Consider the following 27,345-nt stretch of genomic DNA (forward strand, 5'->3'; position numbering starts at 1 on the left):
TCCCATCTGGCCAGCCCTGTGAAAAGCAGCAGCTACTTCCCACCTCGCCGGGTGTTATGACACCCACACATGCACATGGAAATGGGAGAGGAGTTCACTTCCTAGATCCCATGGACAGCAGTGCCAAGAGCAGGACCAGCACGCCCGACTGCTCACTTTGTGCTCAGGATCAGAGCCCTATCCCCACATCCTTTGACATGAGGCACATGAGCCAGGCTGCTCCCCATGCTGCCATCTGCAAAAGGGGGACCTGGCACCCAAGAAGCTCCTCCAGCTTTGTCCGCTTCATCCTGCAGCTCCTGTTGTGGTGTCCCTGCCACCACCCTGCCTGTCTCTGCCTGCACACAGAACGAGCATCCCACTACAGCAACTGAAAAGCATCAACCAGCCCTTGTCCTTCCTTTTCCTCACCCTGTCTCCTTGACTCAGCATCTCCCTGGAATCTCCTGCCAGGTCCAAGCTGGGAACTGTCCCTACCCTCACCCGAGTGCTTCAGTGACCAGAGGGGACAGCACCAAGCACAGATGTGACCTGACCTGCATCATGGGCCTGGTACACAGCATCAGGGGATGCTCTGAGGGCAACCAACGGGCAGAAATGCCCTCATCACCATGCAGTAAGAGCAGCATCCAAGTGGAAGTTTCTCCCCACATGTCCTTGCCCTCCTGGAGACCCCAGCAATGGGAAGCATCGATCCCCAAGGAGCTTCCCATGCTTGGGCAAGGGCGAATAAGATGGGCAGAGGGCACAGGGAGGATGGGAAAGCCAGGGCAGATTTTTGCCCTGCCATCAGCTTCCTCTCTGACTGTTGGCAGGAGGCTGAAGGCAGCAGCATCCTCTGTGCATGGAGAGCATCCCTGCTGGGAACGGGAGGAGAAAGGAGCCCATGTACCCTTGGCGGGGATGGCTGGGGACATGCCAACAGCTCGGGGATGCAGGACACAAAGGAGAGGATGGAAGAGGCCAGGCTCTTCCCAGCACAGACACAAGCCACATTGTGGTCTGGTCTCCATACAGGCAGCAGTGATTTGAGGCAGCGCAGCCTGGCAACTGGGTTGGAAGCAGTCAAATCTGAGCCTGGGGATCCCCTTTGGAGCCAGATGGGAGAGGGAAACTGAGGCACAGAGCCTCAGCTCAGGAATAGCCCCAGAGGCACAGCCGTACCCATCACGCTCCTGCAAAGCCAAGTCACAGCACGGGTCCTGGGTGCTCCTGCCTGGAGCTGCTCAGACAAATGGCTCTGGAAATCAATTCCAATCTATCAGGCATCACTTCAAGACACCAAATCGATGGCTCCTCTTAGCCCAGAGCAGAGGGGGGGAGGTGGGAGAGGGGGAAGGGATGAGGGTTGGGTCCAGTTGGAAGAAAATGGCTCCAAAGCCAGCTCTTGGTGTGGCAGAGAGCAGGGGAGATGCATGTCTGCATGTGGTGCAGCTCCAGGGAGGGACAGAGAGAGGGAAGGACAGAGGGGTGGAGGATGAAGGGATGGAAGGATGGAGGGAGGGAGGGATGGAGGATGGAAGCAGGGCATCATCTGAGCTCCCAGTCAGAGCTTTGGATTCATTTCTTCCTCTCATCTCTTTGCAAGCAGAGCAAGAGTGCAGAGGCACGGGGAGGTTGTGGAGCCTGCAGGGGGTGAGGAGGTGCTGGCAGAGAGGAGGAGGGAACACACATCACGACCAGAAATGAGTTCCTGACAGGACCATTGTTCCCTCTAATGAGACACTGAGGAGAGTCACTAAAGAGAGCAAGGCTGCCACAACCGCTTCCATGATGGGAGAAACGGGAACGGGCAAGCGTGGTCAGGCAGCAGGAGCCTCCAGCCTGGCCCGTGGCCACAGGCAACTGTGAGCTTATAGCCAAGAGCCAGGCTGTTTGCTGCTCAAGGCATGCACCAGCTTGGGAACACAGGCAAAGCTGCACCTCGGAGAAGCCTGAGATCGAAGGCAGAGACAAAATGCAACAAGTGGATGGAGAGGAAGGTTAAAGGATGGGAGACACCTCCCGTGCAGGAAAATGATGCAGGGGTGATGCTCCGGCCCCTTGTGCCAAACGCACTGGGTGCCATTCTCTAAGCCAGCTCAGCAGCACCTCTCATCTCCTGCCGTCAGCGCAGCGATGCTGACCGAGGGAGCTGCTGACAGGAGCTTCAACGTGCTGCACCCTATCAGGAGCTAATTCATCTGATAGAGCACGGCAGGGCTGAGGGAGGGAACCACCCCCCTCCCATCATCGCTAAGGGAAGAATCCAAGCCAAACCCATGGCTTTTCCAGCCCTTGTGCTGCAGCCTGGAGTCACCACAGAGCTCAGCTCCATGAGAAAGCGCCCAGGAGGGGGATTTTACCCAGCTTGGCACATTGGGGACCACTGGCTGCTCAGCCCGGCACAACACTTGGCCCATCTCTGCCTTGGCAGGGGAAGACCCAACTCTTCCAAAGACTTGGCTCCTGCTGCCATCGTGATGTGCTTGGATGCACAGCCCGGAGCTCAGCAGGTCCAGCCACAGCACCGAGTGCTGCTCCCGCAGCCTCCAGGCTGGAATTATGGGGGAGCTGCCTTTTGGAGTGATTCCTGCCAGGAGATGGGGTGATGCCAGCTCTGGTGGCTGCGGGGGAGAGGCTGGAAGGAGCTGGTTTGGTGTTATGGAGGGGCTCAGGAAGGCTCCTGATGGGGTGTGGAGAACAGACCCTATTTATAAGCGCCCAGGTAGCAAGTAGGCGGGTGGCCACAGCCCGCTGTGCCAGCATGGTTAGTCACAGCTACTTAAAAATCAGGAATGCTGAAAACAACCTGCTCAGACCCACATCCAAAGCCTCTCCCAATCCAAAATCATGGCGTGAGATGCGACAATGCTTCACCGACAGCCTGATGAGAGACCCTGCGTGCACATGGCATGGGGATGCTGCTGGGACACGTCATCCCCTCTCCACAGGGCATGAGGACACTGAAGCACACAGTCCCTACAGCGCCTGGCTGGCACCACATTCCCCAGTACATCCCACCTCGGAGTGGGATGCTGTAGGTGACACTAGGATGAGGTGCACCGTCCCCAGAGGCAGATTCCATCCCTCCCGCTGGCACAGAGCAAACCCTCTTGCTCTCTCTTGCACTTCTTAACCCACACCAGGGCACATCACAGGGAGAGCTCCGGCCCTTCCACCAGCACCAGTCAGAAGCTGTCCAGGCAGCGAGGTTTAGTCAAGCAAAAGGAGGGCAGCAGCATCTGCCTGCAGCCCTGCTGCCTCCTCCCACCCCAATAAGCATCCGACCCAGCCCCACACTATCACCTCCCGGGGGGCAGAGCCCACCTTCATGGTGCTGGGACCATTCCCGAGGGACCAGCATCACCTGGTGCCTGCATCCCCATCACGTCACCCCCCCTGGTCCATACCCACGAGCAACGGAGTGAGCCTGTAGTCCCCGGGCTCGGCGGGTCTCTCCTGCTCCCGCAGCCTCGGCACGGCTCTAGGGGAAGCTCCAAAGGGATGCTTTGCCCAGCGAGGAAGCATGGTGGTACCCAGGCAGCCGAGAGGAACCAGGAGACGGCTCGGAGCAGGGCTCCGAAATCTGTGTGACAAACACACGCATCTCATCGCATATGTTTAAACCGAGGGAAAGATGCTTTTCCTGATCACTTGGCATTTAAAGCGACACGTCAAGTTAAATCTAAGGAGACGGATGGAGCCGCTTGAGCTGCTTGTGTTAATGAAATACGGGATCGGATCGTTATTAAACACGGATGCAGCGAGCTGGGGTGGTACCGACCTTATCACACGGCGCTGACCCGGAGGAAAGCTGCACGCAGCGACCGGCGGCGCTCAACCCTGTGGACACCGATCCCTCACATCCAGAGCCGGATCCCCCGCACCGGGAAGCGGAGCCGGAGCAGCGCTGGGTGCCTGGAGGAGCTCCGGAGCTGGTGCCCTGCTGCCACCCGGGTCCTGGCCCCCGTCAGTCCCCACTGCTGCCCCCAAACTAGCGAGGGGTGCGCGGCAGGGCTGTCTCCATGGCTCACAGGCAGTGCCACAGCTCCTCTGCCAGCCGCCATTGCATCCTCCCGGCTGCCAGCCAGCACTTTTCCTCACATCCTTTCCCTATCCCAGCAACTTCTCCCTTCCCTGCCCGCTTCGATTCCTCTTCCGATGCCTGCGTCTCCTGCTCTCCTGGTTCAGGCGGCTCGGAGCTCCCTGTAGGTCTCCGGGTGCGTTTTTTCCCCTTCTCTTCTGCTGGAAATGTCAACGTGCCCCCTCAAACACATCACATGGGCTGGGAGCCAGGAGCTGGTGCTCAGCCACCAGCGCTGCCACTGTCCCCTCCCTGCCCTGCCAAAGCAAGGGCTGCTGATGGGGCTATCAGCTCAAGGAGCCCTTCCTGTGCTCCCGCATCCACCCTGGCTCTGGGTGCAACCCTGGAGGATGCAGGGTAACAGCAGAGCCCATTTCCAGGCTGGCATGGGCAGGGGTTGATGAAGTCACCCTGAAGGAGTGATGAACAGGCAGTGATGACCTGAGGGATACTTGGAGGTTCAAGCCAGCTCCTCTTGGTTCACCCAAGCTAACGAAGACCATTGCTATGCCTGCATTCTGTGGGTGTTTGCCTGCCTCTCCCCACAAGGAAGATGCTGACCTCGCCACAGGTACTCCATAACTCAGGCTTTCCCCAGCCCAAGGCCGTGACACCCCAGCACAGCCCTGACCTGTCCTGCAAGGATCCCCTATGGTCAAGCAGCACCCAAACACTGGGGCGATGCAATTGAGAGCAAATTCCAGCAGCACCCAAAAACCACCTGCACGTGCATTTAGGGGGGACACTTGCACTGTGGCTTTGCAAACTCCTCCTGTTTTCCTCCATCCCCCATTCCCGGTGTTTCTGCCTCCATCCAGCTCATTCCGACATCCTGAAGGATCTCTCATGGACTTACAGCCACCCGAGCCCACTCAGGCCTGGCTGGGAAGGGCTGTAGAGCCCTCATACCAAAGACCCATAGGTTGGTTTTATCCTCATTTCACAGATGGGGAAACTGAGGCATGCATGGAGCAGAGGGGGGGGGGGTCAGGAGCACTCGTGGCTCAGAGCCCAGCAGTGGCAGGACAAGAAGGGAGAAGCTTGGGAGGGCTGGAGCCCTTCCAGGCTCTCCAACAGCCTTAGATGTGAGTCACAGCTGGCACAGGCATTCACTGCATTGACAACCCCCCAAAACCATGGTCCTCTTTGCTGAGCACTTCAGAAGGAGCTGGCTCCTGCACATCGTACACATAGAAGGGGCCTATTCCCCTTTCTCCTTCAGTTTGGGACCAAGGGCATCTCTCCCTTCACATTGATATCACAACTATCATCTGTACCCTGTGTGTTATTTGTATTGGCACAGCAGCTGTGCTCTGCTCGGCCAGCACCATGGGGAAGGGGTAGGATTTGCTCCAAAGAGCTTTGAGTCAATACAGGCAACAGAGGTGAGAGGCAAGGAGACACAGCCAAGGGCAAACAGCAGATCTGGGGCCCTCCTGCATGCCAGGACCCACAGCATCTCCCCTGTGCTCCCTACCACAGGATGCTAGAGCTGAAGCTGGAGGTTTGGGGCACAAAGAGTGTCTGGGGATGGGAGGATGCTACATGGGAAAAGCAAACACCATTACCGCCAGCAGGATTAATTGTCCTTCCTGCTGATCCCTGAAACCTGGCTCACTCCTGCTGCGGGAAGGGCCAGAGGATGGGGTGACCTTTTAATTCTGATTGCTCTACGATGAGGAGTAAATAAGCATTATTATCAGTTAAAAGCTGCTCAGAAGGGCCCGCCTGCAGATCTGCTGCTGTCTCACATCCATCACATGGATGGTGCCCTCTCTCCTGCAGGTCAGACCCCCACACATCCCTTATTTCCAATGGGGAACTGAGCTGCCATGGAATGCCAAGGGCAGCACCAAGCACCCAGGTCTACCCCAGGATGCTTCCATCACCTCCAGGTCCCACCAGTACCGCCTGCTGCACCATCACCACAGGGATGGTCCTGCTGTCACTGTGGGAAGAGGCACCATTCCCTACACCCAGCCTTGCTCCATCACGGAGGCAAATGGTTGCTTTTAAGTCCGAGGGGGATCTTCCCCCTCTGCGGCTTCCAAGGCTCCAACTTCTCTGCAGTGCAAACCTGAGTCACTTGTACATGTGAGAAGCCCATTTCTCAGTGACACCTCATCCTCACCAGGGACCTGCTGTGTGCCAGCAACGCAAGCCCCAGGGAGAGGCTGGTCGGAGGAGCTAACACACCAGGGTGAGACATCCCCATTTACACCTGCAATGCCAGACATGGCTCTTAGCAGCTACACAAGGAGCTGCTTTCAGACAGCAACAGCATCAAACCTGCCTGCAGGGGAGAAGGATGCCCATTGCCCTGCTCTTGTGCCTGCTCTCCAGCCGCTGGTGCCAGCTCCGGCCTCTCCCTTCCATCAGCCGATTCCTCCATCTCCATCCTCCTATTTACTCTGTAAGCTCTTTAGAAAGACGATTGCATCTCACAATGCCAGTGTACAGCCCCGAGCACAATGAAGCCTCCCTCTGCCCCGGCACCACTTCAATCCGCACAGTAAGACAGTCATGGGGTGGGAATACAGCCGGGACACAGAGCACAGCTTTGTGTCTGCTCACAACTGGGCTCAGCACATGCAGTCTATACAGCAATATTCATGCATGCGGTGCCCTGACACGCTGCTCACAGTAGGCCTATTGTACATCATTTAAACTACGAGATACTGGGGACTGACCAAGGAGATGCGGCTCAGAGCAGCGATGCTGAGTTCCAGTGCTGGAGAAGGAGGAGGAACCTGTTGCACCAGGCAGCCAAGGATGCTCAGAGATGCAAAGAGGAGTTAACCAGAAGTAAATCATACATTCCCAGACTGGTTTGGGTTGGAAGGGACCTTAAGATCTCTGGGCACCCTGTGCCAGCACCTCAGCACCCTCACAGGGAAGAACTCCGCCCAAGAGCTCATTTCAGTCTCCCCTCTGGCAGGTTAAAGCCATTCCCCTTGGCCTGTCCCTACATCCCTTGTCCCAAGCCCCTCTCCAGGTTTCCTGCAGCCCCTTTAGGCACTGGAGCTGCTCTCAGGTCTCCCCTTCAGGAGCCTTCTCTTCTCCAGGCTGCCCCAGCCCAGCTCTCTCAGCCTGGCTCCAGAGCAGAGCTGCTCCAGCCCTTGCAGCATCCCCATGGCCTCCTCTGAACTCACTCCACATCCCTCTTACATCGGGAGCTCCAGCTCCATGCTCAGTATCGCTGCGTGCCCTGTGCTGCGCTGCTAGGGCCAGGTCCACCCTGTGGGAAGGGACATGCCCCATTCCTGGTGGCTGGGGAAAAAAGAGATGTAGGATTTGAGCTGTTCCGGCAGCAGCCAGTTTGCCCATCCCCATGGACAGAGCCTTTCCTTGCTTGTCCCCAGGCGCTTGAAGCATCGGGGGGGGGGAAGAGAAGGAGCCTCTGCTTAAAGCATCAACTCTGGCGCAACACTGAGCTGGGCAGTGCAGACCCGATGGGAAATCAGGGTCTCTCTTTCCCCTTCTCACTCCACAATGCCCATTACTGGGCCAGAAAAGGCCCCATTAAGACACGAGCCCTGCCTCGATGTAGCGGTGGGGACTGTGATTGTGGGTCAGGCGCTTTATATCAGACCTTATCTCAGTCCTCAGGGTGTCACAGGCGTGAAGAACACCCTCACCCGTGCACAAGGGATGCGCTGGTCTCAGGGCAGCTTAGAGCTGGGTGGACAGAAAGGTCTTTTCCATCTCAGAGGCACTGATGGGACCACACCAGATGCATGTCTGCTGCTATCAGAAATGGGGAAGAAGCCAGATAAAGGAAAGGAAAATAAAATACCCGTTGGAGACCTTTCGACACCACACAGTTAAATGCACTCAATGCATTTCACAGCTGAAGGGCCACGGAGCATAATTTCTCATTAAACCCAGCCAACTGATAGCTGATAAGTTCTTAAGCAATAAAAAAACCCCTCTTTTTAAACCCCCGCGAGCACCCGGAGGTGTCAAAGCAGCTCGGGAGATGGCTCATCCCTAAAGGGAACAGATCTGCAGGAGAGAAACCAGCTCCACGTGGCTGCTCCGCCTGTCGAGGCTACAGGCAACATCTGCCGAGGCTGGCATCACCCGGCAGCGCTGGCAGAGCCCATCACGGATCCAAGCCGGGATGTGCCAAGCGGTGGCAGGTGGAGCCGAAGGGAGGACTTGGCACCCGGAGGTGCATCAGCCTCCCACGGGGACCGGTGCTGCCGTGCGCCGGGGCTCGGCTCCAGTCGCATCCCAAGCTGTTCCGTCGGGCGCCCGCTTGGTGAGCCCATGGGGCTGGGGTTTTGCTCCCCAGCTGGTGAGGAAGCCAAAACCCGCCTGGAGAAGCGGGGAAGCGAGAGTTTGCTCCCCAAACGGCACAAGCCGAGCGGTGCCTGGCAGCGCAGCGCAGCCCCGAGCTGCTGCGGCACCCAACACCTCCCGGGCCAGGCTGGCGCCCGCAGCACCCGGCTCCCAGCCGGTGCCGTGGCACAGCACCAAGTCCTTCCACGCTCAGGGTACTTCAGCACCCTTCTCCTTTTGCTCACTTGCTGAGCGCAGATGCAGCAAATCCCACTCGACCAACGGGATTCAGAGCTGAGCCTTGTCCCATCCTGGAGCCAGGGGGGGGGTTAGAGGAGACGTGCCCTGTTCTGCATTAAAATAGCAAAGGGAACATACGCCAGGGCCAGCTGCAGCAGCACTTGGTGCAGGATCAGATCCTGGTCCAGGTCTCTGGAAGGAGCTTTCCATTTTAGCTCTGCAGAGAGAAAGCCTTGGCAAGGGCTGTGCTGGGTTTTGGGGGGCCACAAGCTCCCTCCTCCCCAGCACTTTCTGGGGAAGCAGAGATCCCAAGTGCCACAGAGGAGGCTCATGGCTCTTAAAGCCACTTGGCACGGAGCAGCTCTGCAAATGCTAAACTCTTTGAGTGCCTGGGGGCAAACCTGCAGGATGGGATGAATCAGGGGGTGTCACAGCAAGCCCTGGGAGCCGCATCCATCTGGACCAACCAATGATGCTGATGCTGCTCCTTACCCACCTGGAAAGCCAAAGCTCTCCAGGACACCCATGCCAGAAGGGAAGCAGTCACCTGGCTTAAACCCAGAGGAAAGGTAGAAGGGGTTTAACAATTACTTTGCAGGGCATGGAAAAAAAGCCTCAAGCACACATCCCTGGTGTTGGGATCAGCGACTCCGGAGCTGCCCAGGCATTTTGGCAACCCCTAGCTCCTCATCCCCTGGGAGCATCACACCCTCAACGCCCCTATGCCAGTCCCCATTACCAGAAGGCCACTGCTTCCCAGTCAATCTTACTTTGAAGGCAGCCCTGGTTTACTCTGATTTAAATCAAAGCACCGCTAGCTACAGTGCTATTACCACTGCCAAAAACTGGGAACTAAATGGCATTTCCCCACTGCTCCATTTATATTTCTGTGCTCTTTACCCATTTGTAAACTGCAGGAGGGAACAATTTAAGGCATCTGAGTGAAATGCTTAAATTAACAATTTACAAATAGCTTAATTGAGGTCCTGGTCTCCCTCTTCCTGAGCAGAAGCTGCTAAACGATTGTGAATCATTCCCATTTATTGGTTCTTGTGCTGTGAATTACAGGCCCTGGACTACGATAAAGGCTTTAATACCTTGGTGCAGGCTGGGAGTACCCATCACTTACACCCAGCACTGCTGGTGACAGACGGCCACAGCCACGGATGGGAGCTGAGGAACCAGAAACCATGGTAAGAAGCAGACAAGTGATACAGGAGATAGGCAAAAGTGCCTTGACTGGAGGGATGCTACAGGGTGTGCAGCCGTCTGGGGGCTTTCTATAGCTCTGAATAAGGGGCTGAGGGGTTTGCACTGGTGGAACACTGGGAAGAGGTTGGTGCTTAGATGCAGTTTGGAGGATGGGGAAGGTCAGCCCCGTGGCTTGGTCACAGCGAGGAGCTGGGGTTTCACACACCACCCCATGAAACCAGTAGTTGAATGCAACAACCCATTCCCCAACAGCAGCCTCCACTGCAGACCCCAGGTCCCGGGGCTGGGCCTTGCACCTCATCCATCCCTCCCAGAAGTCCATTCCCAGCAGGAAAAGAGAGGAGCAGCCCCCAGGGAGGGCTGGGATCTGCTCTGCCTGCAGCCTCGCACTTGTTAAACCTCTCGCTGGCAGCCAAGGACACTCACGTCTGCATCAAACTCCTCAGCTCCCAGTCTAATTCTGGCACATCAGACAGTAATTATAGGTACATCACCGGCGCTGACAAGTCTGGAGCTCGTCATTCCCTGTCAGCACGGCACTGCAGACACCCCACAGGGAGCACAGAGGGGCCATGTCCCTCCCACCCGCTCCTGGCTCTATTTTAGGGATCTCTTCACACTCCTGAGACCCCCCCCCATTACCAGGGGCTCATCCCACCACCATCAGCCCCGTCCGTCTCTGGGTGCTGGCTGGAAAGGGAGCTCCATCACCTATGGGGTTCCATGGCCCTGGACCGTGTTGAGGTGGAAATTGCATGTGGGGGGAGAAGCAATGATTTTAATTAAAAGGCAAATGACTGCACTGGAAGTTGACTTGAAGCACAGAGATATTAAAAAGCCATTGACTCTGTGAATTATTTCTCCCTGGGTTGCTTATAACAGGGAAAAGTGTTCAGGCAGCATGGGCTGCTTTAGCATCCTGACTTGAGGAGCCCCAGCAAGGGGAGAAGTGAGGGGGAGCTGCTGAGCAACAGATGGGGACATCCCCGTTCCCTGTCCCATGGTAGCCAGGAGCCCCTCGCCCTTTGGTCTGTACGAGCCAGCATCATTCCTGCCTGTCCTTCCCCTGGGAAAGCCACAACAAGTGTATCCTCAGCATCCAAGCCACATGGACCTTCCCAGCTCGGCCCCATCCTTTGCTTCTCCCCTCTCGGTCCTGGGGCTTGGCTCCATCTAATGAGTCCCTGTTGCATCCTGTCTGCCTGCAACAGGACTTGGGAGACCAGAGACACCTCATAAACCTCCCTGCCTGCCTCCAGGGTTACCCTGAGCCGCATCACTGCCGGAACATGAGCCAGGATGAAAGAGCAGTGCTGATTCCCATCACCAAGCCGTGGCTCTGTTCACCTAAGCAGGTACCAGCAGCCTTTCAGAAGGGGTCAAAGCCACCTCCTTTCCATGGGAGACAAGCTCATTAAGCAGCATCATTACCCGGCTGCAGGATGACCTTATATCTGTCTATGCGTTCACCTCGGCTAGGATGCAGCTTCTGAGAGCGGGGGGGCTCTTTAATCTTGTTCAGACAAAGGCGGAACGGGATCTGATAGCGGGAAGCTGAAGCATCAGACACGCAGACGGAGAAGGGAAACGCGTCCAACAGGACCAGGGAGAGCCTGCACGGAGCAGGGCGGCTTCTCCATCGCTTCCCACTTTGAACCGAGGCAGGGTGAAAGACAGCATCCCCTCAGCCGCAAGTTACCTTCCCCATGCAGGAGTTAGAGCGGGGACTTGACAGGCTCCGTCACACAGCTGGGTTCAAACTGGGTGATGAGAGGGGTTTTTCCTCTTGAAATAGGGTCTTAAAAAGATCCCTTGAATGCAGAAAAACCCCACAAACGCTTCACCCCCCACCCCTCAGCCCTCCTTGTTGTGCTGGTTTTAACACCTCCACTCAAGACCGGGAATCCCAGCAAAGCATCACCATTAGGCTACTTCTTCCCCCAGTACATTGAGGCTCAGCACCAGCAGGACCTGCAGCCCTCCCCATGAGCACCAGTGATGAACCTACCAGGGCTGGCTGTGCTTCCAGTCTGGAGAGCCAACTCCAGGCTCCTATGAGGAGCAATAGAAGCCACGGCCAGGAGCAGCCTTCCAGCCTTCTCCCAAGGAAGCAGTCGTGCAATCTGCTCTCCAGCTGAGGGGCAAAGCATGCACACCATTTGGAGCCCGGAATGCAATTCCATGTGTAATTCCAGGGCAGCAAATGAGCTAGAACAGCGTTTAGCACCCCAAGCCATACCCTCATATGGAGGCAGGACCTGGCTGTGGGCTGCTGTCTTCATCCTGCTTCCCCACTCCCATTATCCCATGGAATAATGCTTTCATTCCAACAAGGCAATTAAATTACAGTGCACTGTTCCGTTGCCTTGGTTTTACACCACGAAGGCTCTGGGCTGGGGAGACCTGGCACACCCCACCTATTACAAGCTTGATTTCCTCCATCTCCAGCCTGGGTCCCCCAGCACAGCCCTGCCTGACAGCCACAGAGAATCATGGAAGAGTTAGGCTTGGAAAGGATCATTCAGTTCCAATCCCCTTCCACTAGAGCAGGGTGCTCCAAGCCCTGGCCAACCTGGCCTTGAGCACTACCAGGGATGTAGTAGCATTTACCTCTTCTTTGGGCAACCTGTTCCAGTGCCTCACCACCCTCACAGTAAAGAGCTTATAGCTAAGGAACTCATGCCATAAGACAGGCTGGTGCCCCTCCCCATACATTCAAGCTAGAACCAGCACAGAAAATCTACCTGCTCCGGGGCAGGAAGCCACCAAAGTCTTCAGGACAGCTCCTGAAGAGCCCACCCCATTGCTGTTCCCCAGAGCATCCAACTGAGTGATGCTGCTGATGAACAAGGAGCTTTGGGTGAAGGGAGATGTTTCCCTGATCACCTGCATTGCTCAGCTCTGCTGCTTTGGGGGTTATTTAGCCTGGGGCTGCTGCCCTGATTGACAGGGCTCGGGTGCACTTTTCAGCCTCCCAAAAAAAGAAGAGCTGAAATCACTGCAGAGACACTCTGGCAACGCAAACAGCCTGTTAGAGGCCAGCAGATGCCACCGAAATCAAATCTATTATTATGACAGACCCAGCAGGGGTTGCTGCTGAACAGATTCCACCACACTTCCCCTCTTACAGCTCTTCTGAACCAGCCACACTTCCCCAGCCGGCTCCTAAATAAGGCACCTGCCTCTCCTCCTAACCCCCAGAGAGCCAGCATCCTCCTCTCCTTCCCCTTTGAGAGCTTTCCCTTCATATTCCCAACCAGGAAAAGAAACCCCAAACCTTGCAAGCTCCAGCACTCAGTGGAGAAATGGTCCCTCCTGGAGCATCAGTGATGCCTCCAACTGCAGAAAGCCTTCCCTGCAAAAAAGGATGGGGGCTGATGCCTTAATCACCAATGCAACCAAGAGACCTCCTATAAACACCCCGAAACGAGCTCAAGGTGCTGCTCTCACCCACCACATTCCCTGCACCTGGAAGAAGGGTGGGGAAGGAGCAAACATCAAACATGAAACAAGCAGGTATGGGGAGGAGCACGCTGCTGGCCCCCAGCCCCGGTACTGACCTGGAGACTTTAAACAAAGGGAACAGAGTCCTGGCTTCTTCCCTCCTGCAATTCGATCGAGCCCTGGTTAGGGACAGGAAAGGAGGAGATTCATGAATGAACGCGATCCAGGCAGGAAAGTTTGCCAGGGATGGAGGGGAATAAACAAATAAATGAGAGCAAGCAAACACATCATAATCGTGAAACAAAAGAGCAGCGGCAGGAAGCGTCTGAGAATGAAACCCGGTGCTGGGAGCGATGGGGAGCTGGGCTTGGCCTCCCTGTGCGGGCAACGGGAGCAGCAGCCCCCTTCCACCCCATGGCCACGGTGCCAGACACCCCCTTGTCTGCGCATGGGGAGGTTGCTCCCATGCATAGGGGAGCAAACACCGGGCTGCAAAGGAAGCCCAGGATGCCCCGATCCGCTGCTGCTGTGGGGTCTTGCCAAGCCCGGGCGCAGGATGCTGGTTGTGGGCATGGAAGAGCAAGGGGGAATGAGAGAAGATGGGTTTCTCAGGGTGTTTTTTGCATCACATACTCCGATTGGACCTGTCTGTCCTACGTGAAGCTGCACAAGCTCGAGGTGATGCGAGCAGCAGAGCAGCCTGGGCAATACCAGCACCAAAAAGCACCTTCCTCACCCCAGCTCTGTGGGGCTTGGACCTCCTCACAGGGAGAGACATGAGCACAAGGCTGAGAACTGAGATGGGTGAATACAGGGGGGAAGAGGCTCTGCAAGGAGCCCCCCAGGGCCAGACCCCCCCTCTGAGCATCCTGCCTGCAGGCGCTGAGCCCTGGCTCCCAGCAAAACAGCCCCGAGCTGCTTTGAGCCTTTGTTTTTAGGGCCATGGGGGGGTTTGGTCCTCCTCCCCCTTTGCAAGCCCCTGTGCCTGGAGGAGCGGGGTGACAAGGGCAGGGGCAGGCAGGGGACAGCCAAGCCAGCAAGACCTCAGCACCCACAAGGATCTCTTTCTTTGCTGGCAAGCAGGCAGAGCAGCACCCGTGGCCAAGAGGCAGCTCAGCTCATCCATCACAGCCAGGGGACATTTGTCCCCTTGTCCCAAGCCTGTCTCTGCTCCACGTGCTCTTGCTCTGGTGTCAGTTCTTCCATCGCTGCCCTCTGGGGTGAGATGAGGCCCCCCCCCTTGCCCAGCAAGGAGAAGGAGGAGGGCAGCAGGGGGGATGAACCCTGTTTCTAACTCAATATCCCGTAATAAAACGGCACTGATGGACTCAACCCTCCCAATGCTGCTGAAGCTTTGCTCTGCCATTCCCGGGATGCTCCCAGGATGCTTTGTGGTGGGATCTCACCCTCAAATCCAAGCAGGGGGAATTCAGAATGTGCAGCTCCCCCCCCCAGCTCCCTTCTGTCAGAGCATCCCTGTGGGTCAGGGTGTGGATTCAAACGCTTGTAGCTCGGGAATGGATTTCATGCCCAGAGAGAGTAAATAACCTTCAAGGCACAACAGGAGAGAAACAAAGACAGAAAAGTGGGAAATCCTTCCTAGACGTGCTTTATTCGTTTGTTTGATAATTGCAGTTTGGGTTAAATTATTCATGCCATGCTTTGGAATATGCCAGGAACCATTCCAGAGTCAAGCTGCTGCTGGTCGTGGCTGCGGTACCTCACTGAGGGCAGGGTGCTGGGCCATAGGTGCCAGCCTGCCCAGGGTGATGAGGTGCTGGTTGCCCAGAGGAGCTGTGGCTGCCCCATCCCTGGCAGTGTTCAAGGCCAGGTTGGACACAGGGGCTTGGAGCAAGCTGCTCCAGTGGAAGGGGTCCCTGTCTGTGTCAGGGCTTGGGGCTGGAGGAGCTTTAAGGTCCCTTCCAACCCAAACCATTCAGGGATTCTATGAAATCATAAAAAGGAGGGGGACAAACGTGGCTCCTCTCATACATTTTCCATAGACTAAGACTGAGCTCTCCAATCTCATCCTCAGGATGCTCTTGGTTTTGGGGGGAGGAAAAGGCTGGCGGTGTTTTCAGCACTGCCGAGCATCCCAAGCTGAGGCCCAGCAGCAGATCCCAGCTCCCGGTTTCAGTCTCCGCTTCACTGTACATTACCTTGGGCAAAAGACTTGCACCTTGGCTTCCCCACGTGTGGAAGGGAGATAACAGCCTTGCTTTGTGAAGAGCTGGGACTGACAGCTCAGAGGAGCTCATTATTATCTGCGGAGCAGCAGTTAACTTTGGCTGAGATGCCAAGTCACAGCCAACCCCTCGCTCGAGGTCCTGCTGCATCCTGGGGATGGAGCTGGTCCTGGAAGCTCCCAGACCAAAGGGATCCTACCCCACGCTACCACATGTGCTGGTTCCACAGGGCTCAGCGTTATCAGGGGCCCTTTTGCACTCTTGTGCAAACCTCAAGGGAGCCACACAGGTCCCCATCCTCTAGGTCTATCCTCTAGGATCCTCACAGGTCCCCATCCTCTAGGTCTATCCTCTAGGATGCTCACAGGTCCTCATCCTCTAGGTCTCCATCCTCTAGGATCCTCACAGGTGCCCATCCTCTAGGTCTCCATCCTCTAGGATCCTCACAGGTCCCCATCCTCTAGGTCTCCATCCTCCAGGAGCCTCACAGGTCCCCATCCTCTAGGTCTATCCTCTAGGATGCTCACAGGTCCCCATCCTCTAGGTCTCCATCCTCCAGGAGCCCCTCCAGGTCCCCATGAAGAGGATGCTGCTTCACACCACAGAGCCTGGGCAGCTCACACGGTGAGAGCAAACCAGAGGCACAGGCAGAGCCAGGAGCCTGGCCAAGCCCTGGTTGTGCCATGGGGCAGGTTGAGAAGGGCAGGAGCAGGGCATTGCTCTCTGCAGGTGAGGAAGAGGAGGAGGGCAGGGAGAGGAGCGGGGAAGGCTCCATCTGAATGTCCTTGGGTGTCCTTTAGCAGCTTTGCTTTCCACGCAGCGCAGCGGATGAGGAAGGACTGACAATCCCAAACTGCTCTCCTCTTTGATTCCCACCACCACAGAGTTGAAAGGAAGCAGTGAAGGCGAGAGAAAGGAGGAGGAGTGTGGGAAAGGAGGAGGGGGAGAAACAGAGCAGGTATGGGAGGGGGGGAAGGAGACACTGCTGGTCCCTTTCCCCCTGGGAATCAGGTCCCTTTAGAGGGCACATGGGCTCTCCATGAGCCTCCCGCTCTTGGCACACAAGGGAGGTGAGGGCAGAGGATGCTCCCAACAGCCGTGCACTGCTGTCCTTTCCCCAAAGCACACCCGTCACCAAATAACCCCAAGGGAACAGCATTCCCGAGCCGGCTGCCTGCCCCTGGCTGCTCCTGGAAGAAGCTGGAAGAGGAAAGGGAAAGGCGGATGGCCACGGTCCACACGCAGCCATCACAGCCTTCAGCCTCCCCATCATCCCCTGCAGCCCTGCGGGCGGAGGGCAATGCCACAGGCTGGCACGGGGAGGTGAGCTGGCAGGGCTGGAAACACGCAAGTGCTCTGTGTTTAGTCTGGGCAATGTGTTTTTAATGAGCCATATAATGTTTTTCAAATGATGCTGGAATCATTAATCCTCCTGAAATGAGACGGATCCTGCCGCCCGCGGGCAGCGCCGCGCCTGCCTGTTGCACAAGCAAGCAGGCAGGAGCTGCCTCCGCTGTGCTGCTTTCAGCGGGGCCATTGAGCTGGGACACCCATAGCCCTGTCCCCCACTTCTGCAAGGGACCCAACGTGGGGCTGGCTGGAGCCCTGGGCCACAAGTGCTCATCGTCAGCAGGAGGGGGACCACGGCTCTGCAGCTCCCACTGCATCCCCTCTGCTTCACGGTCCCTCACTGCATCCCCTCTGCTTCACATTCCCTCACTGCATCCCCTCTGCTTCACATTCCCTCACTGCATCCCCTCTGCTTCACGTTCCCTCACTGCATCCCCTCTGCTTCACGGTCCCTCACTGCATCCCCTCTGCTTCACATTCCCTCACTGCATCTCCTCTGCTTCACAGTCCCTCACTGCATCCCCTCTGCTTCACGTTCCCTCACTGCATCCCCTCTGCTTCACGTTCCCTCACTGCATCTCCTCTGCTTCACGTTCCCTCACTGCATCCCCTCTGCTTCACATTCCCTCACTGCATCTCCTCTGCTTCACGTTCCCTCACTGCATCCCCTCTGCTTCACGGTCCCTCACTGCATCCCCTCTGCTTCACATTCCCTCACTGCATCCCCTCTGCTTCACATTCCCTCACTGCATCTCCTCTGCTTCACATTCCCACACTGCATCCCCTCTGCTTCACATTCCCTCACTGCATCTCCTCTGCTTCACGGTCCCTCACTGCATCCCCTCTGCTTCACATTCCCTCACTGCATCCCCTCTGCTTCACATTCCCTCACTGCATCTCCTCTGCTTCACGGTCCCTCACTGCATCTCCTCTGCTTCACGGTCCCTCACTGCATCCCCTCTGCTTCACATTCCCTCACTGCATCCCCTCTGCTTCACATTCCCTCACTGCATCCCCTCTGCTTCACATTCCTTGCTGACACCCACTGATCCAAGCTGGATCTGGCCAACACCAGGCTCATGCTTCTCCTTGCCCCACCATGCACCTACTGCCCCTTGCAGACATGGGCTGCTGGTCCCCAGGGCTGCCAGGCACTGCAGCTCCCTCCCCACTGGAGATGCTCCACAGGGGCACAAATGATCTGGGAAGCAAGAAAAGATCTGGGAAACAAAACTGATCAAAGCCAACCCCATAGGAATGGGGAGGAGGTCCTCTCATCCCAAACCACCCTGCCCTCCTTGCCCCTCCAGCCCTCCCCACAGACAGCACAGCTTGGGATGGGCTCATCCATGTCAATGGATCCATGGGATGGGCTCATCCCTAGCAGTGTTCAAGGCCAGGTTGGACACAGGGGCTTGGAGCAAGCTGCTCCAGTGGAAGGGGTCCCTGCCCGTGGCAGGGGTTGGAGCCGAGTCCCTTCCAACCCAAACCAGTCTGAGATTCCATGATTCTGGAAAAGGAGCAAACATGGGGGGGTTTGGGCCTTCCCACCGGGGTGCCTCTAGCAGGTCACTGCAAACAGGATGGTGAAGCCAGGAAAAGGCACGTGCTGGCCAAAGCAGGGCAGGAGGTGGCCACTGATGCTGCCTCACAGAGGAATGTCTCCATTCCCGCCTGTCTCCCAGTGCGTTCTCCCAGCGCTCCAACTGGAATCGCGGGAGGGAGGTGCTGTGTTTTTCCATGCACGAAGATCCAAAGTGACACTTCCTTCCCTCCTCTCTTTTCGGAGCGCGAGAGCTGCTTCATGACCATCAAACCACTGAGGCAAAGAAACCCCTGAGCGGCGTGACAGCATCCCTCCAAATAACAGGGGAGAGGAGAGGTTCTGCATCTCCAGCTCTGCCCTTGCCGAGCGCCACGGCGAGGAGGAAAGTCAACTGGCAGGTGGTTGTTTCACACCCTATTCCTGAGCACTCATCTCAGCCGAGCCGCCTCCGAGCCACTGACAGATGGATGGGAGCGAGCAAAGGGGATGCTCGGGAAGGGCAGAACCACTCAAAGCCCTTGGGAATGCTGGGAGAGGAGTGACCAAGCCCAGATGTTGGGCAGCTGGAGGAGGGGTTTCTCTCTACAGCATCCCTGGCACCAGGTACCCAAAACCATCAGGATCCCGGTGCACTCGTGATCCCTAAGGAGCTTCCAGGCAAAGCTGGAGGTGGGTGAGGCAGTGCCATAAGGCTGACTACAGGCTTGCAAGATGCATATTCCATGCACATCAAGTCCATGGGAATTTGGCTGTGGTAGTGAGCCTGGATCCAACTGGAGAGGGAACCCAGTGCAGCCCCTTCCTCCCTGCACATCACTGGATTCCCCTCCATATTTTCATCTCTTTTGCCTCCTTCCTTCCCTGATTGCACCATGGGATTTAGAAAGGACCAGGGGGATCCTACACTGGGAAATGCATCCTGCAGGAATCCCACTCCACCTCTCCATCCCTCCCTCCCACTCCCACAGCAGCTTCCTCTGAGCTCAGCTGGGAACGGGATCGGAGCCTCTGTCCTTCCTCACTGGGTCCCAGTTCAGCTCCAAATATCCCATCAGAAAAGAAAACCACAAAAGCCAGAGCAGATGCCACAACCACTTTTCAAGTCCATCCCTCTGGAAGTCAAGCTGCAGGGCTGGGAGTTGCAGCATCCCTTCCCCACCTTGGGTATCCCTGCATCCCATAGGAAATGAAGGCCGTTAAGGGGAGCCACTGACCATAAGATTTTGACGCCCATAACTCACAGGGAAATGTGAGTTATGATCCCCATGCTCACAGGGAAAATGCCAGGGGACAGGGACATCAGCAGCCTAACGCTGTTTCCCATCACTGTGGCTTGCAGAGCTTGTGGGGCAGCAAGACCCAGGCTTTGGGCCGAGCCATGATGCTCTGTGAGGCCGCAGCTCCGGAGCAAGGGAAAAGCAGGAGATGCCCAGGCTGGCTTCAGGACAGGAGCCATAAATCCGGGCAGCTCTTGAAACGTGGAGGCTTTTAACAGGCTGTAATTGAAATATATAAACTTGAGGTGGAGGAGATCCAACAGTGCCAGCCAAAGAGGCTGTGCACAGGCTTGGCTGGAGCGGAGGGCAGAGAGCACCCATGGGTGAGGAGGATGGAGCCCTCACCTCCAGCCACAGCCACGGCCCATCCTCCTTCAGGTGCCCTGTTCCAAGGGCTGAGACAGTGTGGGGTGAGCTGAGCAAGGGGCTATGGAGTGGGACTGGAAAAGAAGCTGCTTCCTGACTCTCCTTTCCCAGAGGTGCTGGAAAACTGGTTCCCAGTTGGAACTGGAGTGCAGGCGCTACGTTTCCCCCTCCCGGAGCTATTCGTTATGCTAGAAACCCAAATGCATCATCTGCCTTCGCCCTCCTCCCTTTGCAATCAGAACATTTCAGCATGGGGGTGAGGGGAAAAACAAACAAACCAGAAGTGTTCATCCCCCCTCCTTTCCTCTTCCTCCCGCCCCCACCAGCCCTCTCCATCAGCCCTTCTGTTGGAGCTGAATTTAAGAAAAGGGGGAAAAAAAAAAACACCCCAAAAAAAACCCTAAAAAATCTTCATTTGCATTCATTCTGAAAGTGGAAACCAGGCAGGGGGAGGGAGAAAATAAAAACAGCTGACAGCCAACTTTTATTATCCCCATTGGGCGGCGAGGAGCAAATCAGTGGTTTTTTACCAAGCATTGAAGCTCCGGGTGCCTCTTTGAGCCTTGGTGCACCTGCAGCTTGGCACAGCCAGGAGGGGGGGTTAACAAGGACCTTCGATGGGGAGCAAGCACAGCTGATGGGGAACAGCACCCGGCTCGAGCTGAAGATGCTCACGGGGATGAGCTGGGACCAGCCTGCATCCTCGTGCCTTGCTGCGGCTGCTGGGGATGGAGCCTGGCCTATGGGCATGACCCACTCGCAGGGACCCATCGTGGGCTCCAGACCATGGTGATGCTAACGGGGTTGCTGGCTGCTGTTTGGAGCCAGTAATTCTGCAGAGCTTGGCCAAGCAGCTTCTACCCCCATGGGACCTGAGACCTGGCATCCCTCGCCTCACCCACCTAGGGGTGTTTTAACAGTAATAATTATGGTCACCAAACCTGGCTGGGAACGAGCCCACTGAGCAAAGCGCTGGTGATGGAAGAACTTCACAGCCACAGAGCCTGCACAAAAGGGGGAGCTGTGTCCTTCTCATAGCTCCTCACCCAGCCCCATGGCAGCGGTGCCGCAGGGCTGTGGGTGCTGGTCCCCATCACACTGCTTTACTGGAGCTCCAGCACCTCCAAGCCAAGAGCTGCAGTGCTGGAGCAAGCAGCAGTTTGTGCTTCATAAATCACAAATAGCAGCAAGGCGGGGATGCTACCCCAGCACCGGGAGCAGAGCAACAGCATGGGGAAGCGATTCCCCCCAGGAGTGGGGACTGCGGCACAGCATCCTTCCTCCTCCCTGTTTGCACACTGCAGCTTCCCCGTGCCCAGGTCAAACCCCACTCCACTGCACCCTCGAGCCTCTCCCAAACGCCTCTCCATGCCTGCAGCCTCCCTCTTTCCTCCCCAAAACGTTAACAGCAGGAGCTTCAGCATCACTTATCCACGCACACAGCACCCTGGGGATACCCGTACCCCTTCACCTCCTCTTTTAACCCACCACATCCAACTCACCCCCTCACCAGGTACCCAGCCCTGGCTGTGTGGGGATGCTCCCTGCAGCCCTAGGCCACGCTCCACGCTGTGGGACATCGCTCGCATGCATCCATGCGTGCCAGGCATGTCCCTGGGGCGCAGAGGCAGCCACCGTGCACCCGGCTGGGATCGATGTGTGGCAACCAGAGGAATCAATGCTTATAATTAAACCCTGCGCTGCTGGGCTGCATCCCTCCTGCTCTGCTCCCCCCAGCAGGCGCTGCTGCTGTGGGGTCTTTCAGCCCCACAGCAGTGGTCCATGGGGAATGATGCTCTCAGCCAGTGCCAAAGGAAGCACCCACTCAGGTCCCTGAGGCAGCAAAGGGCACCCAGGGCCTCCTGCTCCCACAGCGAGACTTTGGTATGGGGAATTTGTTGGTGGAAAAAAGAAAGCGGAGGCAGGCAGGGGTGGGTGTTTCCCACCAGGCCGGGCCTTTGCTGTGAGGCTGATGCTGTGAGCACCAGGGGAAGGGAAGGAGAGAGGAGGAGGAGGAGGATGTGGGGTGACAGAGGTGCCCTCCCTGGATGGAGCAGGGTGATGCCCCAGGCAAAACACACGCAGAGAGGGGCCTTTATCCCCCTTCCCCAAAAGGGAAAACCCACGCTTTGGGGGAACTGTGCAGCTTTCCTGCGTGGGGAACCAGGTCTGAGCCTGGCACTGATGCTTCCCTCCCAGTCCAGTGCAATCGCCAGGCCAGTTCTCAGCATCACCCCCCCTTTTGTTCCCCCCCACCGCATGCCAGCCCAGCTCCCCGTGATCAGGATGAGCATCTCCCAGAGCATCACCTGGACCACGAGCAGGACATTCCAGCTAAAACCAAACGGGGAGAGCACCACTCCCTGCCCATCCTGCTGGGAGGGGAGGGACAGCTCCTGACAAAGACTAAAGCTCCCTTCACACAAATGCACCAGCTCTGGAGCTGCCAGGGCCTGTGGGTGCTCACTCACCCCCCCCCCCAAAAACACCCACCCGGTCGGTCCCCCCCCCCCCACCTCGGGGTGGTCACAGCCCACCAGCAGCTCCCTGGGGGATCCATTTCCACACTGGCAGCTTCTGGTGGGGGGTAATTAGCACATTGGTGATGTATTCCTCATTAAAACGAGGGAAGAGCCACCATGGGGCTTCAAGCAGCTTTGGGGGGGGGGGAGCATTCCTGCACCCTGGGCTGGGTTTGCTGAGGAGGGGGGGATCCTAACCAGCAGCCCCCACACCAACAGCTGGATCCAGGCAGAGCTTGAGCAAGTTTGGGGTCCCTATTTAGCAACAGGGAAGGGCTGAATTCCCTGCCTGGTATTGGGCTAGTGGACACCCACCCACCCTGGACCAGCCGAGCTGAGGGACCCCTTCCATCCTTAAGCAAGAGGTGTCTGGATGTGACCCCCTTCCCACCCCAAGATGCCCACAAAGGGATGCAGCTCCCAAGGGCCCCACTCTGCAGGCGCATTCCCAAGGCTAAGCACAGAGAAACCCAACTTGCCTGGGAGTTGGGTGCTGGTACCCACGCAGCAGCGGGTGGGTGGGTGGGTGGGAGCGGAGGCTGAAGCATCACCACTCCCCAGCCTGGCTCCCCACAGCCAGGGTGAAGAACACAGAGAGAACAAAGAGGGGAGAGGCTGCGGGGCGCTCCCGACAGCGAGGGCAGACAAAGGGACCCCCGACAGCATCCCTGTCACCCACCGGGGCTGGGCAGCTCCTGTGTGACACAGGGAAGGGGTGGGAGCGGACCTGTTACCCCCAACCACGCAGGGAGCAGCCGCCTGTGGCACAGGGCAGGGAGGCTTTGGAGTTATTTTAAGTTTCCCTCCCCAGCGCCTCCCCCCCACACACACACCCCCAAACCCAGGTATTTTTCCTCCTCCTGCAAGGATGCTGAGAAAGGGGCGACCTTGCAGCCCCACGGCTCGCCCTGCCCTTTGTGTCTCAGCAGCAGCTGGAGAGGAACAAAAAAGGGGAGAGAGCAGGTAGGAGAGCACCCGCAGCCTCCCTCCTCCTCACCCATCTGTCCCCACAAGCTCACAGAGAAAGGAAATCCAGAGCCTGGCAGCATCCAGCCCGGCTCGGTCAGCAAAACATCGTGTTTAATGCACAGCGCTGCAACAACGGAGCCGGAGCAGCCAGCGGCACAACAACGGGTTTCTTCGAGCATCCCCGGTGAGCCTCCGCCCCCAAGCACCCCATCGCTCCAGCTCCCCGCACCGGTGCTTCTAGGACAGTGGCTCTCCAGCTACTTTATCCCTCCAGAGCCAGGCAGCCCTAACAACGACCCAGCCCCGAGCAGCAGCATCACCACCAGCACCAGCTCAGCATCTCCCCCCCCCACAGCCCATCGGTCCGAGGCGCAGGGGGAAGCCTCCAGGCAAGGCACCGCATCCCCAGCGCAGCCGATCCCGACGCACACACCGCCCCTCCGGAGCATCGCCGCCTTCACGCACACCTTTCCACCAGGGTACCAATTCACCACCAGCGAACTCCAGGGCTAATTCTTTCCCCCACCCTGGGCATCAGCGACGCTGCCCCGGTTGAGATGGAGGGAGGAGGCAAAAAAACCAACACGAATAAAAAAAATACCTGCTACTTAAGAATGGATGCACATAGTGAGAGTGACATGCCTTGAGAGGGTGTATTCCCCATTCCTGCTCTGCTTGCTCGCCTGCTTTTTCCTTTCCTTTCTCTCCGAGAGAGGGGCTCAGGCCCGGGCGAGCATGGGAGACGGAGGCAGGAGCGCGAGCGAGCGGGAGCGAGCGCGGAGGGATGCGCGTGGGAGCGCGCAGCTCGGGATGTACAAAGGAACAAATGGGAAAAACACATTAGCTCATGAGAGATTAATGTGCGGGGAGACGGCTCCCCCTCTCCGCTCCCTCTTAAAGGCCCCTACGTTTTATTCGGCGATAGGTGGCTAGATCAAATGCCAGGAGCAAGCCGGGGCTGGTGGCAAGATAACACCCCCCCACCCCGGTGTGTTGTCGCCCACCGGCGAGCGGAGGAGGCAGCCGGACCCATGGGGGATGCACAAGGAGAGGCAGCTCCGGGTGATGTGCAGGAGGAGCATCCCTAAGGTGTTCTATTCACTATGTACCTCGAAAGGGGATGGCAAACCAGCATCTGCACATCCCTAGGGAGAGGGTGGGGTGGGTGGCATCGTGCCCGGGCAATGGGATTGACTTGTGGTAAAGGCAGGACAAGGGAAATGAAGGCAAGAGGGTGATGGAAGTGCTGGCAGCAGAGGAATGACCATAGCTGGCCCTGTGAGACTCCCAGCTATCACAGTGCCACAGCCTGTCCATCGTGTGGCACCTGCACAAGCAGCCGGCAAGGAGCAGTGATGGCACCGGGGCACCTTAACCAAGGCTCCATCTCCCCCTGGCAGTGCCCACCATGGGGGAGACCCAGCCACAGGCTCCAAGAGCAGCAGAGCAGCAGCGTGATGGGTACATAAAGGTGCCCCCCCCCACTGGCACCTCACCCCCGTTGGCACCTCCTTGCCGAGAGAAACAAACCTGAGGTCCCACCAGGGGGAAAGGGGAGGGATAGGGGAGGAAAAGCTAAATAAGCATCCGCTTTGTCTTGTGCTATTTCCCCAGAGCAGCACGGGGGTTGCTCGCAGGATTCCTGCCTTTCCCTCTACACCGGTGCTGCTCTCACCCCTGCGGGATGCTGAGCCCACCAGCACCTTCCCAGCATGGGGAAGGGGAGGTGAAGAGCCACCAGCTCACACCAGCCCCGTGCTCCCCCCCCAGCGCTGCATTAGCTGCTGCCCAGCGGCACGGGGAGCACGGCAACGCCGGCTCCATTAGAGAACATCCGTGGGGCAAAAGCCTTTTCCAGCACCAGTGAAGTGCATCTTGATGGGGTTGACGTGTTCCTGACAGCAGGACGCCCCAGCACGCATGGCCAGGGGGGACTGGGGCATCCCAGGGCTCCACTGCAACGTGCTGCTTGCTCCTGCACCCCAGGAGCCTGGTCCCGTGCTCCCCATCACCTCCCAATGCACCCCATCACCACCGTGCACCCCTGCGACTGCATCTTGGTGGGAGAGGGGGAAAGGGCAATTGTGGCTGCTGGGGGTGCGGGTTAGAGAGAGAAAAGTGATGAATGAAACATGGGAATGGAAGGAGCTGCTGTTAGACCTGGGAGCACTTCAGAGCTGTAATAAGAGGTGAAGTGTTTGTAACACCGAGTGAAATCCCCCCCGGCCTGTGTCTTGCTGGTAGGCAGATTAAGAGGAGCTCAGGTTCCCCACGGCATTAAAACAGTCTCCGGTTTAACACCAAATCCTAATCTGCTGCTTTCTAAGAGGTGCCACCAGGAAAAGTCTGAACCTCGCTGTGCCCGAGGGGAGCGTGGTCACCCCATGGGGCCACCCCGCCACTCCCAAACCAAAGGGCATAACCTGCGTGGGACAGATCCTGCTCTCCCTGGGGGCTCTGGGGTTTCCCATACCACTGCTTTACTTCATATGGAGCATCAGGTGGGAAATGCAAGGAGAGAGGGTGTCAACCATTCCCTCCTAGGAATGGGAGCCAACCCTGCCACCGTGGAGCAGATGGGAAGCATTTTGGGGTATCCGGGATGGACACAAAGCTGAGCAGCTGGGAAGGGCCAGAAGAACCCAACACAAGCCTAGCGATGCTCTGACAGCTTCCCGGTGCCACCAGGCATTTGGCAGGTGGTGGGGGGGGCCCTGCTTGCGCAGAGGCAGGGGTTTTGATCACAGCAGATCCAAGTGAGGCGGTGAAACGTCTCTGAGCGAGCTGAAACGCAGCCTAATCGGCACATCTATTTCCTAACAAGTTACATATTCCCTTCAGAGCTCGAGTCATTTCAAAAACACATTAAGGAGAAATATTTGAAAGCTAAAAATGTATTAAACAAGCACTTCATCCTCATCAGCAGAGGGGTTATGGACCTTTGCTGGTCTCCTTCCAATAACCTTGCATGCAAGTTACCACGAGGCAATCTCCTGCTTTCAAAGCCCCATTAAAAACACGTGCACAAGAGGCCGGTCCTGGGGACACGGTGGGGTTGTCACCCCTCCAAGTGCCTCTGTTGGGGGTGCACAGGGCAGGGCAGTCATGTCCCCAGGGGGTCCCCTATGGAAGTCAATGCAGCGGGCTGGGGACGTGAGCCAGATCCACCCAAAACCATGGGAGTGACAGGAAAATACCCAAGGTTTCTTGGAAGAAAGTCAACCAGGAGCACAAGCCGGTTTATTTCGGAGGCTTTACAGAAGGGGAAGGGAGAGGGAAGGTCCTGCAGCCACAAGAGAGAGGAATTCAGTGTTGTTTTCCATGCATGAAACCACACCATGGAACCACATCATGCATTCCAGCAGAAGAGCCAACACCTCAGATCCACACAGGAGCTGTGGGAATGGGATCTCCTGGGGGCTGGGTCTTCCCCCAAACCCAACCCCACTGCAGAGACCTGCAGCCTTTTCCTTTCCAATAAAGGATGAAAAGAGGCTCCTCGACCTTCTCCTGCTCTCCCCATCTCGGCTGCTCTTTCATCCTCCCATCCCCAAACCCCCTCAGCCCTGCAGAAAGGGCTCAAGATCCCTTCACTGCTGGGTTGGACATGGAGAAAATTGAGCTTCAGCTCTCAATTATTCATCATCCATTTCTTTTGTTGCCTCACTTGTCTTTGAAAGGCCTTCACAGCACCCACCACACGTGAGACTTGGGTGCTCCTTGCCTTTAATCAGCCTTCCCCACGCACACAAAACCATTCTCATCCTCTCTCCTCTGCTGGGCAGCCCAAGCTGGCCAGGGCAGTTCATCCCTGCAGTGGGTGAGCAGGGTTCTGGGGACCAGGAGCTCCTGCCACAGATGGATGAGGGTCAGCACCAGGCTG

At 57.2% G+C, this 27,345-nt stretch overlaps 1 protein-coding gene across 12 annotated transcripts in view; it reads right to left on the minus strand.

Moving 5' to 3' along the window:
- Positions 1–24,312, minus strand: part of SRCIN1 (SRC kinase signaling inhibitor 1) — a 71,732-nt gene extending 47,420 nt beyond the window's left edge. For 3 of the 12 annotated variants that reach the window (XM_062629767.1, XM_062629766.1, XM_062629775.1), the window contains exons 1-2: positions 24,105–24,312; positions 13,363–13,425 (exon numbers count right to left, since the gene is read on the minus strand). In XM_062629767.1, the coding sequence (XP_062485751.1) occupies positions 13,363–13,425; positions 24,105–24,303 (262 nt within the window). In that variant the 5' untranslated portion in view covers positions 24,304–24,312. Of the gene's footprint in view, positions 1–3,392; positions 3,569–3,766; positions 4,119–13,362; positions 13,426–24,063 lie in introns of those variants that run through there. The other 9 variants (XM_062629772.1, XM_062629777.1, XM_062629778.1 and 6 more) reach the window with 9 other exon arrangements.
- Positions 24,313–27,345: the final 3,033 nt, after the last annotated feature.

Source organism: Pezoporus occidentalis, unplaced genomic scaffold (assembly GCF_034315485.1).
Source record: "Pezoporus occidentalis ecotype Australia unplaced genomic scaffold, CSIRO_AGI_Poc_V1 ctg341, whole genome shotgun sequence".
Classification (NCBI taxonomy): domain Eukaryota; kingdom Metazoa; phylum Chordata; class Aves; order Psittaciformes; family Psittacidae; genus Pezoporus; species Pezoporus occidentalis.